The following is a 12920-nucleotide window of genomic DNA, read 5'->3' as shown; positions in this document are numbered from 1 at the left end:
ACCAGGCTTCCTGGCTCCCAGCCTGGACTCTGCCCAACAAGCTCCTTTGCTTAGGCCAACCAAGTCCCCTAACCCTAGACACCCAAACGGACCCTCTCCCTAACCTAAAAGCCACCTAATAATTCTCTCAAGGACTTGAGTTTCCCCAGGGGGCCACTTCCCTCCTAGTAGTCAAGAGTAAGTTGGCCTCTTGACTCCCCTATTCTTAGCAGAAGCTTGAAGCATCCCAGAGGGGCTAACTAATGATCCCATGGGCTTCCTCTTGCTAGGGACATGCCAGCTGGGGTTTCCAGGGCTGGGCTATTGGGGAGCCTGCACACTGTTCTGTCAAATGTTCGTGGCTTGTTGGTTTTCTGAAGCCTCAGGTGTTATGACTGATGTCTTGATGCACGTGCCTCAGGACCCTTCTTCCTGCCTCTTGGGCTCCCCAAAGTGTTCTCCTGCCTTGGAATGGCTCTAGGAAGCCCTGATCCAGGTTAAGAGTCTGTGGCTCCAGGAGTCTGAAACCAGATGCTGGTCCTTCCACTTTGAAACTGCAATTTCAGCTGAGCCCTCTGGTCCTCACCCTCTGCACCTGCACAAGAACTGGACTTGATAATAATCATTACTCCTACTGTCTCAGGAAAGCTTGCTGAGTCCCAAGTACTACCCAATCAATAAACATACCCCGGCTCCCTCATTTGATTCTCCTAATGACCAAAAGTAGTGCGATCGCCTTTATTTTACAGGTGAGAAGACTAAGAGGAGTTAAGTAACAATCCCACGCATTTGGTTTTAGATTAGAACTTAAGCTTGGACCTGAGTTCAGACCTCAGGGCCTTCTAAGCACTAGTCTAGGCTGTCACCAACGACCTCACCTTCTCCACGTCAATATTCCAGGGTCCTATAGAAAGATGATTCCGTTTTTTCCCAGGACATAAAATCACAGTCCAGAGGCTTGACCATTCCCCAGAACCAGGAAGTCGTGGGTGGTGCTTAGGGGAAAGGGCATGGGCAGGGTAGCCCAGCAGTTGGCTACAAACTACATCAACTGGAGCCAGGAGCAGAGTGGCCTCTTAGAGATGCCTGCAGAATGAATGAATAAGTGAATGACACAGTGCCAACTCCATGTCATCCACTACAGACGTGGTTTTGAAGGTGCTAGGCATGTGGCTCTCTAGTTCATGCTGGTTCAGGTGGGGAGTAAGCCCTGAGAAGAGTCCTGATTGGAGGAGGCCCTTCTGAAACATTCTGGAAGTTTCTGGTTGCTAAGGGGTCACTTCCCTATTGCTGTCCCTCCTTGTTCAGTTGAGTCTGTGCCACCAGTTCCCACATCTCCCTTGGCCTGAGGATTAACAGGCCACAGGGTCATACCAGGTCTGTGGGATTGAATTCAAGATGTCTCTAGGAGCAAAAGGAAACTTGGAGGAGAGAAGCCAGTCCCCAACCCCAACCCCGACCGAGTGCATTCCCTGCCCATCCGAGATTAGGGGCATGTAAGCATGTGTGCTGCAGGTCAAGCTGCTACCCAGTTCCTTCAGCCAAGGTCATTGGATTCTGGGAAAGTTACAGGTGACCCATCTGGCTCTTTACTCTGTCACCTAGGCCACCGCTTCTTGTGGCTGAGTTTGGGACATCTAGGTTTGGTCTGAATGGGCCTGGTCAAGGCGGGGGCTGTTGTCTGGCCCTCTTGTTGAGCTCACATGCAAGGATAGGTCCAAAGTATGGCCTGGTGGCAGGAGGGACAGCTGAAAGGTAGGCTAGGTGTGTGGACAGTCCTGAGGGTAGCACACAGTAGATGCTCCATAAATGCTTGTGGAAAGAAGAGGAGGAGAGATCTGTGTGCAATCCCTATGTACATCCCGGCCAAAGCTAGCTGTGCTTTGCCTAGGGGCCTCCCAGAATGAGGGTGGAAGAATCCACAGTGCTCTGGGGGTCAAGAGCCTCGTAGCTCAAGCCGATGTGCCTGGCAGTGGTCTAGGCTGGTGTCCTAGGAGGAGCCTCTGGAGCTGCCTCTTCCCCTGGTACCCCGCCGCTCTGCCCCCATGGAGGTCCCCTCAGCCCGTCCCCCAGTGAGATAATAATGACCATAATGAGAACAGTCACCCACACGTGTGCACAGGCTTTACAGGTTACAAAGTGTTTCACATACATCATCTCATCAGTCCCTCACAACAGCCCTGTGAGGTAGGCAGGGCAAGGAATGCTCCCATTTGTACAGATGTGGACCCTGAAGCCCAGAGGAGCCCAGAGGAGCCCAGAGGAGACCTGCTTGAGGCTACACAGCAAGTGAGCAGCAGAGCTGGGGCCAGAGGCCAGGTGTCAGGCCGGCCTTTGGCTCCTGGCTCTCTCCACTGACTGTGCCATCCCCCAGGAGGGCCCCAGTCCCTGTTCAGAGTCCCAACCACACGGGAGCTGAGACTCCTCCAACCTCCACATAGTAGAGCTGCCTGGCAGACGGGCCCCCAACCCCATTGGGCAGCCCTGTCCCCTCCACTCACTCCCTGCAACCAGCCAGCCCAGAGGAGCGCCCAGACCTGCCACCCAGCCTGCTCCTGATGGCGCCCCGTGGACGGGAGGGTGGGGGCTGGAACCTCCTTTCCTGTTTTCCTGAGTGATCCCTCCCCATAGGGGAAGAGAAGAGAAAGGAGGAAGAGAAAAACAAGAAACTGAGTTGGAAGAAGGCCCTGGAGCAATCAGGACGTCAAAAGTTTGCATTCCGACTAGCTATAGGAAATAGTTTTTTTCTCTTTTTATTATTTCAAGTTTTCATAAAAATCCATAACTATTGAAACCCAAGTTACAGAGGAAGTTCGTAACTTTTTTTTTTTTTTTAATTGAATCATTGACTCTGCTGCCTGTCGTTCGTCGGCTCTTCACTCCAGTTTGTCAATGCAAGCCCCTGTGCAGGTGGGGTCCCCAGGCCTGGACTTCTGAGGTCCTGGTAAAAAGAGGGCAGGTAGTGAGGGCTGGCGGGGGGCAGCGGGGGTGGGAGGGAGAAAGAGTGTGTGGAGGGGCAAGGAGGAGGTGGGAAGGACCGGGGAGTGAGCAGCTGCGGCCAGGCCCCTTCCCCTGCCTGGCGCGCCGGGGGTCCCTGCCCCCCGCCCTGTCCTCATATCATCTTCATGTTGAACTTGCGGGGCGCGTCGGCCGAGCTGATGCCCGCGTCTGACTTCCGGGGCACATACTCTATCTCGATGTTGTGCTTCGTGTTGCCCTTGCCCCGGCTCCAGAGGAACAGCAGCACCAGGCAGAAGAGGACCACGCCCAGGAAGGAGATGAAGCCCATGGTGGTGGCGATGATGAGGGTCTTGATGTCGAAGGGGAAAGGCACGGTGGCGCGGGTGCTGTTGGCCTCTCCCTCACCCGGCTGGTTGGAAATGAAGGCAAACGTCTTGTTGGGCTGATGGGGCCAGTCGGGCGAGTAGCTGCGTACGTGCAGGTGGGCGGGCATGGAGTCGTTGCCACCCGCGTTGGCGGCGATGCACAGGTACGTGCCGTTGTCCTGTACCTGGGCGTAGCGCACCTCCAGCGTGCCGTCGGGGAAGACCGTGAGCCGCCCATTGCTCTTGGCCGAGACCAGATGCTTGCGAGGTGAGAGCCAGAGGATGGCGGGCGGCGGGTCGCCATCCGCCCGGCACACGAACTGCACCGTGTGGCCCTCATCCACAAACACCTGCTGGGCCTTGCGGTCCCGGATGCGGGCGCGGCGGCAGGTGAAGTAGTTGGGCAGGAGCACATCCGGGAAGTCCTTGAACTCCTTGCCCTGTACGAACTCCGGTGTGGCGCACGTGGGCTGCTGCCGGTTGAAGTTGAGCCGCCAGCGGCGCCGGAACACCCACAGGAGCCGGCAGTCGCAGGCCAGAGGGTTGGAGTCCAGGATGAGAGTCTCCAGGTTGCCCACCGAGTGGAAGGCGGACTCCTCCAGGGTGGTCAGCTGGTTACCAGAGACGTTGAGCACACGCAGGTAGTTGAGGCCGCGGAAGGCATAGGGCTCCACCACGGCCAGCTGCCCGCCCACCAGCTGGATCTCCTGCAGCCGTAGCAGCTCATGCAACATGGAGCCTTCTATGGTGCCGATGGGGTTGTAGGAGAGGTTGAGGAAACGGAGATAGACCAGGTGGCGCACGGCCAGGTAGGGCACGGCGGTCAGATTGCAGTGTGTGATGGACAGGGACGTCAGGTTGAGGCCGTAGAGACAGTTGGGGGTCATGGTGTCCAGATAGGGCCAATGGGAGATCTCCAGGACCTTGAGCCGATACAGCCTCTTGAAGGAGTAGTCCCGGATGGCGTTGATGTTGAGGTGCCGGAGCCGCAGGACGATGAGACCATGCAGGTGAGACAGCGCCTCGGTGGGGATGGAGGTCAGATTGCATTTCTCCAGCGTCAGCTGCTCCAGGCTGTTGAGGCCGCTGAAGGCGCGGTGGGAGATGTAGACGAGGTCGTTGTCGCCGACCTCCAGCGACTTGAGGTTGTACAGGTCCTGGAACATGTAGTCCAGCAGGATGACGATCTTGTTCTCACTGATGTCCAGCTTGGTCAGGTTGCTGAGGCCTGTGAAGACGCCCAGGGGGATGAGCTTCAGGCGGTTGCTGCGGAGCCCCAGCGTCCGGAGGTTGAAGAGGTTGTTGAAGGCGCCGGGCTCCACGGCGCTCACGATGTTCTCGTTGAGCTCCAGCTCCTCTAGGTGCGGGAAACTGGCAAACTCGTCCTGGTTGAGGGTCTTGATGCGGTTCTTGCCCAGGTCCAGCAGGCGCGTCTCCGTGGGGATGCCCTCGGGCACCGCCACAAAGCGCTTGCGGTGACAGAGCACAGCACGGTCCTGGGCCGAGCACTCACAGCGAGGTGGGCAGCCTGTGGCCGAGCCTGACAGCACCGAGCCCAGCACCAGCAGGAGGATGGGCTGCCAGCAGGCCAGGAGGGGGCTGGGCATGCTCCTTGTGCCCCCCGCCAGCATCCTCTCGCTCACCTGTAGCCGGAAGCAAGCACAGGACAGAGGTGGCAGTGAGAGGCCAGTATATGGTAAGACCCCACCCTGAGCCCTCTGTGCCCCATAGGATGTCCCTGATGCAGATAGACAGGGTGCAGAGTAACACAGGACACCTCTTGGGACCCCATAGTGAGGTCCAGATGCCCAGGTCAGAGGGCCTCCTGCTGCCCAGCCTGCTTCCCCCTTACCTCTTGCCATTCCCAGAGTCCTCTGGGCATCCTGAGGATAGGTGGGTTCAGGAAAGGGACAGTGCCACCTCCTTAACCCCCCTGCTCCATCAGGAATAAAGCCATCCCTGCTGAGCTTCCCTGGGGCTCACAAAGGGGATCAAAGTGGCTCAAGGGTAGAGGTTTCTGGGGAAAGCCCTGAGAGGAGTGAGGAGGAGTCTGCCTGGTCCCCAGCAGGCTGGATGAGGGCTTCCGAGGCAGCTGGGGCTCTGAGAGCAAGGTGGGCAGATACTATTCCCCTTTCCACCAGCACTGCGCCTAAGCCCAAGTCCTAGGCACCCAGCACACTTCCAAAAGTACCTGTTATCCTCACCGATCTGCTCCCTGATGGGGCTCCGGGGTCAGGGTTGGGCATCCCCATCCAGAAGCCAGTAGCGGGCCCTGCAAATCCCAGCTGGCCACCCTGCAGAATCCCCCAGATTCCCCTTCCTCTGGGCCCCAATGCTGACTCAGCTAAGGCTCCTCAGCCCAGGGAACACGTTCTCCTGCATCCTGGCCTGGGCACTATGGTCCTCCCAGAAGACTGCTCCCCCTCACCACCCCGCCCACTGAAATCCCCTCTGGAAGGCCTGATTGAGGCCCACTGCTCTGTGAAGCTTTCTTTGACCCCCAATGGGGACGGTGCTCTTCCAAAGACCCCTCACCCTCTTCTGCCTCTCAGTGCTGTCTGGTCAGCTCTCCCTAGCACCAGGATTCTGTGCAGCTGCTAGAAGCAGAAAAGCAGCTGGGTTCCCATAGCCCAGGAGGGACAGCCCTGGAGGCGCTGGTCCACACTGCACAGCAAGAGCGTGAGGCTTGCTAAATGTGGGCCCTGAAGAAACGTGGCGCTTAGGCGTGGTGACAAGAGACAGTGCCAGGGATCGAGTACAGGCTGCGGGTGGAGTAAGCTAGGGGTGTGTGGGAACAGCCCCTCATTACTCTCCCATCCCATTTTCAGAGGAATCCCCCAGACACCTTCTGCCCCGGCCTGCCCCTCCCTTCCCACCTCCACAGTGGCAAGCAGGTTGAGGGGTTCTGGGGGGGCCTAGTTCCGACTCCAGGAGCCATTGCCTCCAAGTGATAGCAGGTAGACCAGACGATCTGTGGAGACAGAGCTGCAGATCTCCTGTTGCTGGTGGGTAAGGACCCACCTCTGCTCCTCCACCCAACCCCCAGCACCCTTGAAACTCTGCGGCTATGTTTATTTCCTATATTCCTGGCCCTGAAAAGGGGGCGCTGCAGGCCGGGGAGGCCTTGGTTGGGTGTCCCACTCTGGCTTGGCTCAGTCCTTCCTCCACCCCTCCCAACCCTCTCCATCTTCATACAGCCTCTACTTCAAGGCCACAGATCATCCATACTTGTTAGTCAAAACTATTAAGGCAACTAAGGTTCAGAGATGCTGTGGCTGTCCCAGGACACCTAGCCAGCAGAGGGAGCAGATGTGGGTAGGAGCTCTGGTCTGTCACATTCCAATGATATAACACACTCTGGAATGCTCCACTGGTCTTCCAGGATTGATAGGTGTTTCCTGGTTGTTGATTGACTAAGTGACTGATTAACCAGAGAGGACTCAAGATTTTATGTCAGTGACATGTTATGGAATCTGGAAGGCTTTGTTCTCCCTAAGGGCTCTGTCCAACTCCCGCCCCGAGTCCTTTCATTCTCTCGCCGCATTCTTCTGTGGTTCAGCTTCTCCCCACCCCACCCCCATCAGGCCATTTTCCACAGTCACACACGCTCCAATGACCCACCAGAAAAGCAAACATCCTGACAGGCGATCAATAAGTAATTGGGCCAGCAGCTGGGACTGGCGCGGGTGTGAGGCTGGGAACCTCAAGAGGTAAATAGGACTTTTAGCACCCAGCACAGGGATGGACTGGTGGGTGGTGTGGGAGCTGCTGGAAAGGAGGTTGAGGAAGGAGAGGGACAGTGAGGACACAGGCCCCCTTGAGATGCTGGAAGTCCCTCATACAGAATGTACCTGGCATTCCACATTTTTATCACCTGACCTTGACCTGCCCGTCAACCTCCTTTCCCACCACTCTCCCAGCAGTGCCACATTCCAACCTTTAAGATGTCCCCTTTTGGAGAACTGTCCCAGTCCCCAATCCCAGCAGTCTTTGCGTTCCCACTCTAAAGGCCCTCCCTTCCCCGAAACCCTCCGTGCCCCACTCCATCAGCCATCATCTCCCCCACGGCGTTCTCGCTCTTCTTGATAGTGATGCCGTGCGAGTCTGCATAGCATTCCTCATTCCAAAAGTGATTTGAACCCACTGGTTCCAATTATGAAAAGTTATGCTACGATAAAGAAATGAAAGCTAAAGAAAGGAAGCCAGGAAAGAATGCCTCAAAGTCCTGTGTATGGCTAAAGTGGAGCTTCCTAGTGACCTGGGCAAAGAGGGAAACCTGCTTCAAGGCCTCAGCACTTGGTGCCTCTCCTGTATGTTTCAGACTGGGCCAAATAATTACTGGTGTATTTGTCCCACCTGCTAGGGTAAGGCGCCCAAGGTGTGGCACAGAACAGGCCATAATGAATGTTCTTTGAAACAGAGGCATGAGTGAGTTTTTGCAGGGGTAGAAAGAAGCCTCTGTAATGGGGCTGACCCTGGAACAATAATACCTAGGTTTATTTTTCCCCCCAGTATTGAGGATTGAACCCAGGGGTACTTAACCACTCAGCTACACCCCCAGTACCCTCCTCCCCTTTTAAATATTTAGACAGGGTCTCACTAAGTTGCTTAAGTTGTCCTTGAACTTGCAATCCTCCTGCCTCAGCCTCCTGAGTTGCTGGGACTACAGGCATGAGCCACCCTGCTCTGCTGATACCCAGGGAATTTGAATGTGTTGATGGAAAAGCTGGTTTGACTCACTCTGTCTAGCTGCCACCAACAAGCCAGGCAGTTACAGTCTCAGTGTGGTGGGCCAGGCTCCACAGGACAGGACAGCCCTGGTGGGCACATCCTCTGAATCATCTCATCCTCTGTCTTTTACAGGTGACTGCAAGGTGTAGAAACTGAGGCCTGGAGATCTTGACTATGCTCTTGTGGCCTAGCAAGATCGCAGCACGCTGGGCCTAGTCCCAGGTCTCACACCTCCATGGCATCCCTGTTATCTAGGGATGCTGGGGCCATCATGTCTGACTGGCAACGTGTGGTTGTTGCCTTCCTGGCATGGTCAGTCCTGCTGGCCACTCCTGCGTTGCTGCAGAGAGGTGTTTTATGCATTTTAATCAGTGCTTTGGTTTGGATCCTTGCCCCCTGTAGGGTTTTCCACAAGGGCAAAAATTAAAAATTGGACCAATAAATAAAAAGGAAAATATAAACATCAAAGGCAGGCAGGTGGGCAGGCAGAGACAGCTGTGCCCAGGGCATGGGGCACAGAGTCTACGGCAGCCCTGGTCCCAGATCAGGGGTTATTGGAGGGTGCAGAGAAGTGGGGCCATCAACCTGCCCTGCAAAGGGTGAGACCCAGGCTCTGAGCTGACCCCACAGTGGGGATGGACAAGCTCTAGTCACCACCCACACCTTCATGTGCCTGACACAGGCCACAAGTAGTTCTTTGCAACCACTGGTCACTGTGTGACCTCGGGCAATGCCTGCACTCTCTAGCCTACTTCCCCCATTGCACAGTGAGTGGCTGGATTCCAGGGTCCCTGAAGGAGTTGGCAACAGGAACTGGACTTCCTCCAAATGGACAAGCAGGGGAGAGGCAGGAGAGAGGGGCCCAGGCTCCACACTGCAGTTTCACCTGGGCTGGGAGAATCTCCGTGAAGGTGGCCCCAAGTTGGTTGGGGGTTCGCATTCCAGCTGTTGCTGGAGGGCTCAGGATAGAGGGTGACTTTTGGAGAAGGGGTGAAGGTCACCCATGGGTGGGCTTGGGGAACCTCAAAGGGAGCCACCCTGTTCCATAACCAGCATCTGGAGGCCCCTGGCGGGCAGGACTGTGTCTCCTGGCAGCAGCCAGTCGGGGGGCTCACACACGCCCGCCAATAAGAAAAGGGGAGGGGCTAGCATTTGGAGACCTCCAGCAATGGGCGGGGTTTGGGGCTTTTTACACACTGTCTCAGAAACTCTCCAGCAACATCTGCTTTACAGGTGAGAAAACTGAGACTTCAGAGGGGGAAGTCACTTGTCCCAGACCAAGGCTACAAAGCTGGGCAGCGGCAGAGCTCTGATCTCTGGTGGGTCTGCCTGTCCTCAGAGCCTCCTGGTGTGAAGTGGGATTCTCCAGGATCTTGCAGGCCACTCCAGGGAGGGGCCAGCATGTTATGGCCGGCCTAGGCCAAGGCCCCAGGGCTGAGGGAAGGTGCCAGTCCTCAGCGGCTCGCAGGCATCTTGCTTCCCCAAGTCCAATGGCTAGAAAGCAGTCCCCTCTTTGTGTTCAGCTCTAAGTGCGGCTGGCTCCATCATTTAAAGGCATGGTAATGCCCATTACAAGAAAACACATCTGCTCAGAGGCAGCCAGAACCAAGGGGTTGGGGATGGCGTGAGGCCTTCCAGAAAGCACTCCACAGTCACCCCAGCCTGGGCCCATCCTCCTGCCGCTCCAAGCTGGAGATCTGTGATACCTTCATGACCCAGCTCAGAGTCCCCTCCCCATCCAGGAGCTCTTCTCAACCCCCAGGAAGAAGAGATCAACCTCCAGTTCCTCTCCAGGTCTCAGGCCACCTCTGCAGGCACTGCCCATGTGTTTCCTCCCCTCCAGTGGTGCTTCTGGGGCCCCCAGATTGAGAACGCCACCAGGGCTAGGCCTCATTCAGCTCAGCACCCTTGGGTCTGGCCTGTCCCACTCAAAGGAACAGTCAAGAGAGCCCATCACATGACTGCCCATGAGAATACTGGGCGCAGGACGCTACCAGTCTGCCAGCTTACAGTCCAGGCTCCGTGCAGGCCTCCAGGAGGAGGAGCGGCCAACAGTCTGGGCAGCTCAGATCCCCACACCAGAGGCAGGGGAGGGTGGCGTCCAGACAGCACAGGGCCAGCAAAGGTGCTCTGGCCGTAGTGACTTGTGGCCTGGTCGGCATCCAGAGACTCTTCATGGCTTCTCTCCTACCCCCAATCCTGATCCCATCCCTTTTCAGGCTTCATTTGGGCTTTCCCCAGGCTAATCCCTGCTGAGGTGTGAGGGGCTGGTAATGGCCACGGTGTGAGCACTAATGGGGAATTTCAGTCAGGGCCAAGGCAATCTAGCAGGGCTAGGGTGTGGGAGGCAGCAGGGTCACCTCCTGGCACAGCAGGACAGGATGCACTAGGGGCCCTGGGAAGAGGGGTCCAGGGCCCAGGCAGAGCTCCTGCAGGAGAAAGCCAGGCTGACAGAGCCAAGCGGGGCGGCCTCAGGTCTCCGTGTCCCTCCCTGGCTGGCCTGCCTGCCTTGGCCGGCCCTCCCCGCTCCCCTTCCTCCTCCAGCTGCCCCCCACGGGGAGAGAAAAATCAACCTGGAAGAAAATTGAGGTCATGTCCTTTGTCGTGTATAATTCTTTATTTTTCTCTTGCTCTTGGTTCTGGCAAAGAGTTACTGAGCCCCTGAGGGGTGTGTGTGTGTGTGTGTGTGTGTGTGTGTGTGTGTAAGGGGGAGGACACCAGTGTGTGTGGCCTGTGTGTGTGTCTGTGTACATGTGCGCACGCGCTGCTCTCCCTCCTCACCCCACTCCCTGGCTCTCCTGGCCCAGAGCCACCAACCCCATCTCTCAGGCGCAGTTGGAAACTCAATCTTCTCCCAATGTGCTCACCTGGTCTCTCGGCTGCCCATGGTCTACTGGAGGGTGCTGACTGGGCCTGGAATGGCTGCCTGCCTGCCTGCCTGCCTGCCGGGGCAAGTGAAGCCTGAGCAGCTACCTGGCACCCCTGGCTGCCCTGGACTCCCCACGTCTCCCTGGGCAAGCAGCTGGCCCCTGCACATGAGGGAGTGGTGCCCCCACCTTCCCCACACCCACCCCACCAGAGCACAGCCCATTTCAGGAGAAGTCAGCCTTCCGGCCAGCCCGCAGCCCCAGGCCATTTGTGGGATAAATTATGAATTTTAATTGTCAAAGCATCTTAGTGTTTAAAGGCTTCTATATATAGGCTCTGCCCTCCAGGAGTGGCCAGCCTGGTGGAGAGAAGCAGGGGTGGGGCAGGGCCTTGAGGAGGAGGATTCTGGGGGAGCTAAGGGCACTGGGCTTGAGGCCTCCGGCCAGCACATGTGCCCCAGGGCCTGGGGAGGCTTGGACTGCTCATGGCCCTGCCAGCCCCTCCTCAGGCTCCCTGTGCTGCCTGCCTCAGTGGACAGCATTCTCTGGACGGGTGCTGTCCCAGAGCTGGAAAGGTAGGCAAGTGTCTTATGTGGGGTGACCTGAGGGGGCCCAAGGAAAACCCAGGTCCTATGCCCCCACATTTCCCTTCTTATGTCTGTAAGACACCAACTCAGGCTCTTGGGGACAAGAAGGCACCCCTGAAGCCCTTTGCCCCATCTCCTGCCCAGGCCAGTGACTCCTTAGGACACTCCTGCTCATATATTCATTCCCTCACACTTTCCTGGGACCCCTGGGCACTCCTCCCAGATGCTCCAGCCCTCAGGGCTCCTCACCCTGGGAACAGCTCAGGCTGGCCTGGAAACTAGCCGCCCTGCCTAGGAGAGCCAAGGCCTTGGGCTGGGAATGGGGAGGGTATCGTCTCACAGACCCAGGGTGGGCAGGGGGAGCTGCAGGAAGTGGGGGGATTAGCATGGGATCTGGGATCAGCCACAGACCTACTAACCATGAGGACGATGGTTGGGGAAACCCCTCTAGAGGCCTCTGGTGTGCCCAGCACGATCCTAAGCACCTTGCCTATAATCCTTCGTCTTACCCCATGCCAGCAGTGAGGTAGATGCTGTCATGATCCCCATTTTGCAGGTGGAAAAAACAGAAGCACAAAGAGGTTCTAATTGGCTCAAGGTCACAGAATAGCATGATGTGAACCTAAACAGTTTGGTTCCAGAGTCTACATTCAGCCTCGCTTCCTTACAGTGCCTGGTAAAACGAACACACACACACAGCACTGACTAGGTGCCAGGCATGAGCCTGTTTGATCTTCACAACAACCCGAGGAGGCTGGTTTTATGAGTCCCATTTTATTGACTAGAGAACGGAGGCACAGAGGGGAGACAGAACTTGTCCAAGTTCACACAGCGATAAGTGGCAGAGCTGGGATGGGCTGGAGGCAGTTACTCTCAGGTGGAACCCACCACTCTTGAATACAACCTCTCTATAATTCAAGGTCAAGGGTTTGATGACCTCCATGATCTTGGGCAAGTGACTTCAGCCCTTGAGACCACAAACTCCTCCTCTGGAAAGGGAGGGCACACTTTATGCTGCTCTCAGAGGAGGAGTTCAGGCAGAGGGAAGGGAAGACATTTACAGAAAGCACACACACCAAGTGTCTCCCGAGCGATCTGGCCAGTCCTGCCACATTAACCCCACTTGACTGATGAGGAAACTGAGGCTCTGAGTCATTAGTTCACCTGCTCAAGGTCCTGAGCTTGGCCGACTCCAGAGGCATGACGACCTTAGAGACCATCACACAGTTAAGAAAACAGGCCCAAGAGCATCAGGGACTTGCCCAAGTCCCATAGCATGGGTTTGGGAAGAACCTCAGGGCTGAGGCCTAGGAAGAACCCCAGGCTCCCAACTGCCGCCACCTTCTGTCCTTAACATCACACAAGGATCACATGGCCTCTTGACCCAAGGTGGGGCTAGGTCAGGGCTGGGCAGTGATTTGGGTTATTTC

General features: G+C 56.6%; 1 protein-coding gene across 6 annotated transcripts in view; it reads right to left on the bottom strand.

Moving 5' to 3' along the window:
• Window positions 1-2088: 2088 nt before the first annotated feature.
• Lingo1 (leucine rich repeat and Ig domain containing 1) overlaps window positions 2089-12920 on the bottom strand; it is a 73168-nt gene continuing 62336 nt past the window's right edge. For 5 of the 6 annotated variants that reach the window (XM_076851138.2, XM_076851135.2, XM_076851140.2 and 2 more), the window contains one exon: window positions 2089-4948. In XM_076851138.2, the coding sequence (XP_076707253.1) occupies window positions 3092-4936 (1845 nt within the window). In that variant the 5' untranslated portion in view covers window positions 4937-4948 and the 3' untranslated portion in view covers window positions 2089-3091. Of the gene's footprint in view, window positions 4949-6181; window positions 6200-12920 lie in introns of those variants that run through there. The other variant, XM_076851137.2, reaches the window with a different exon arrangement.

The sequence above is a fragment of the Callospermophilus lateralis genome, chromosome 3, assembly GCF_048772815.1.
Source record: "Callospermophilus lateralis isolate mCalLat2 chromosome 3, mCalLat2.hap1, whole genome shotgun sequence".
NCBI lineage: Eukaryota > Metazoa > Chordata > Mammalia > Rodentia > Sciuridae > Callospermophilus > Callospermophilus lateralis.
This window is presented reverse-complemented; position numbering and strand designations above follow the sequence as displayed.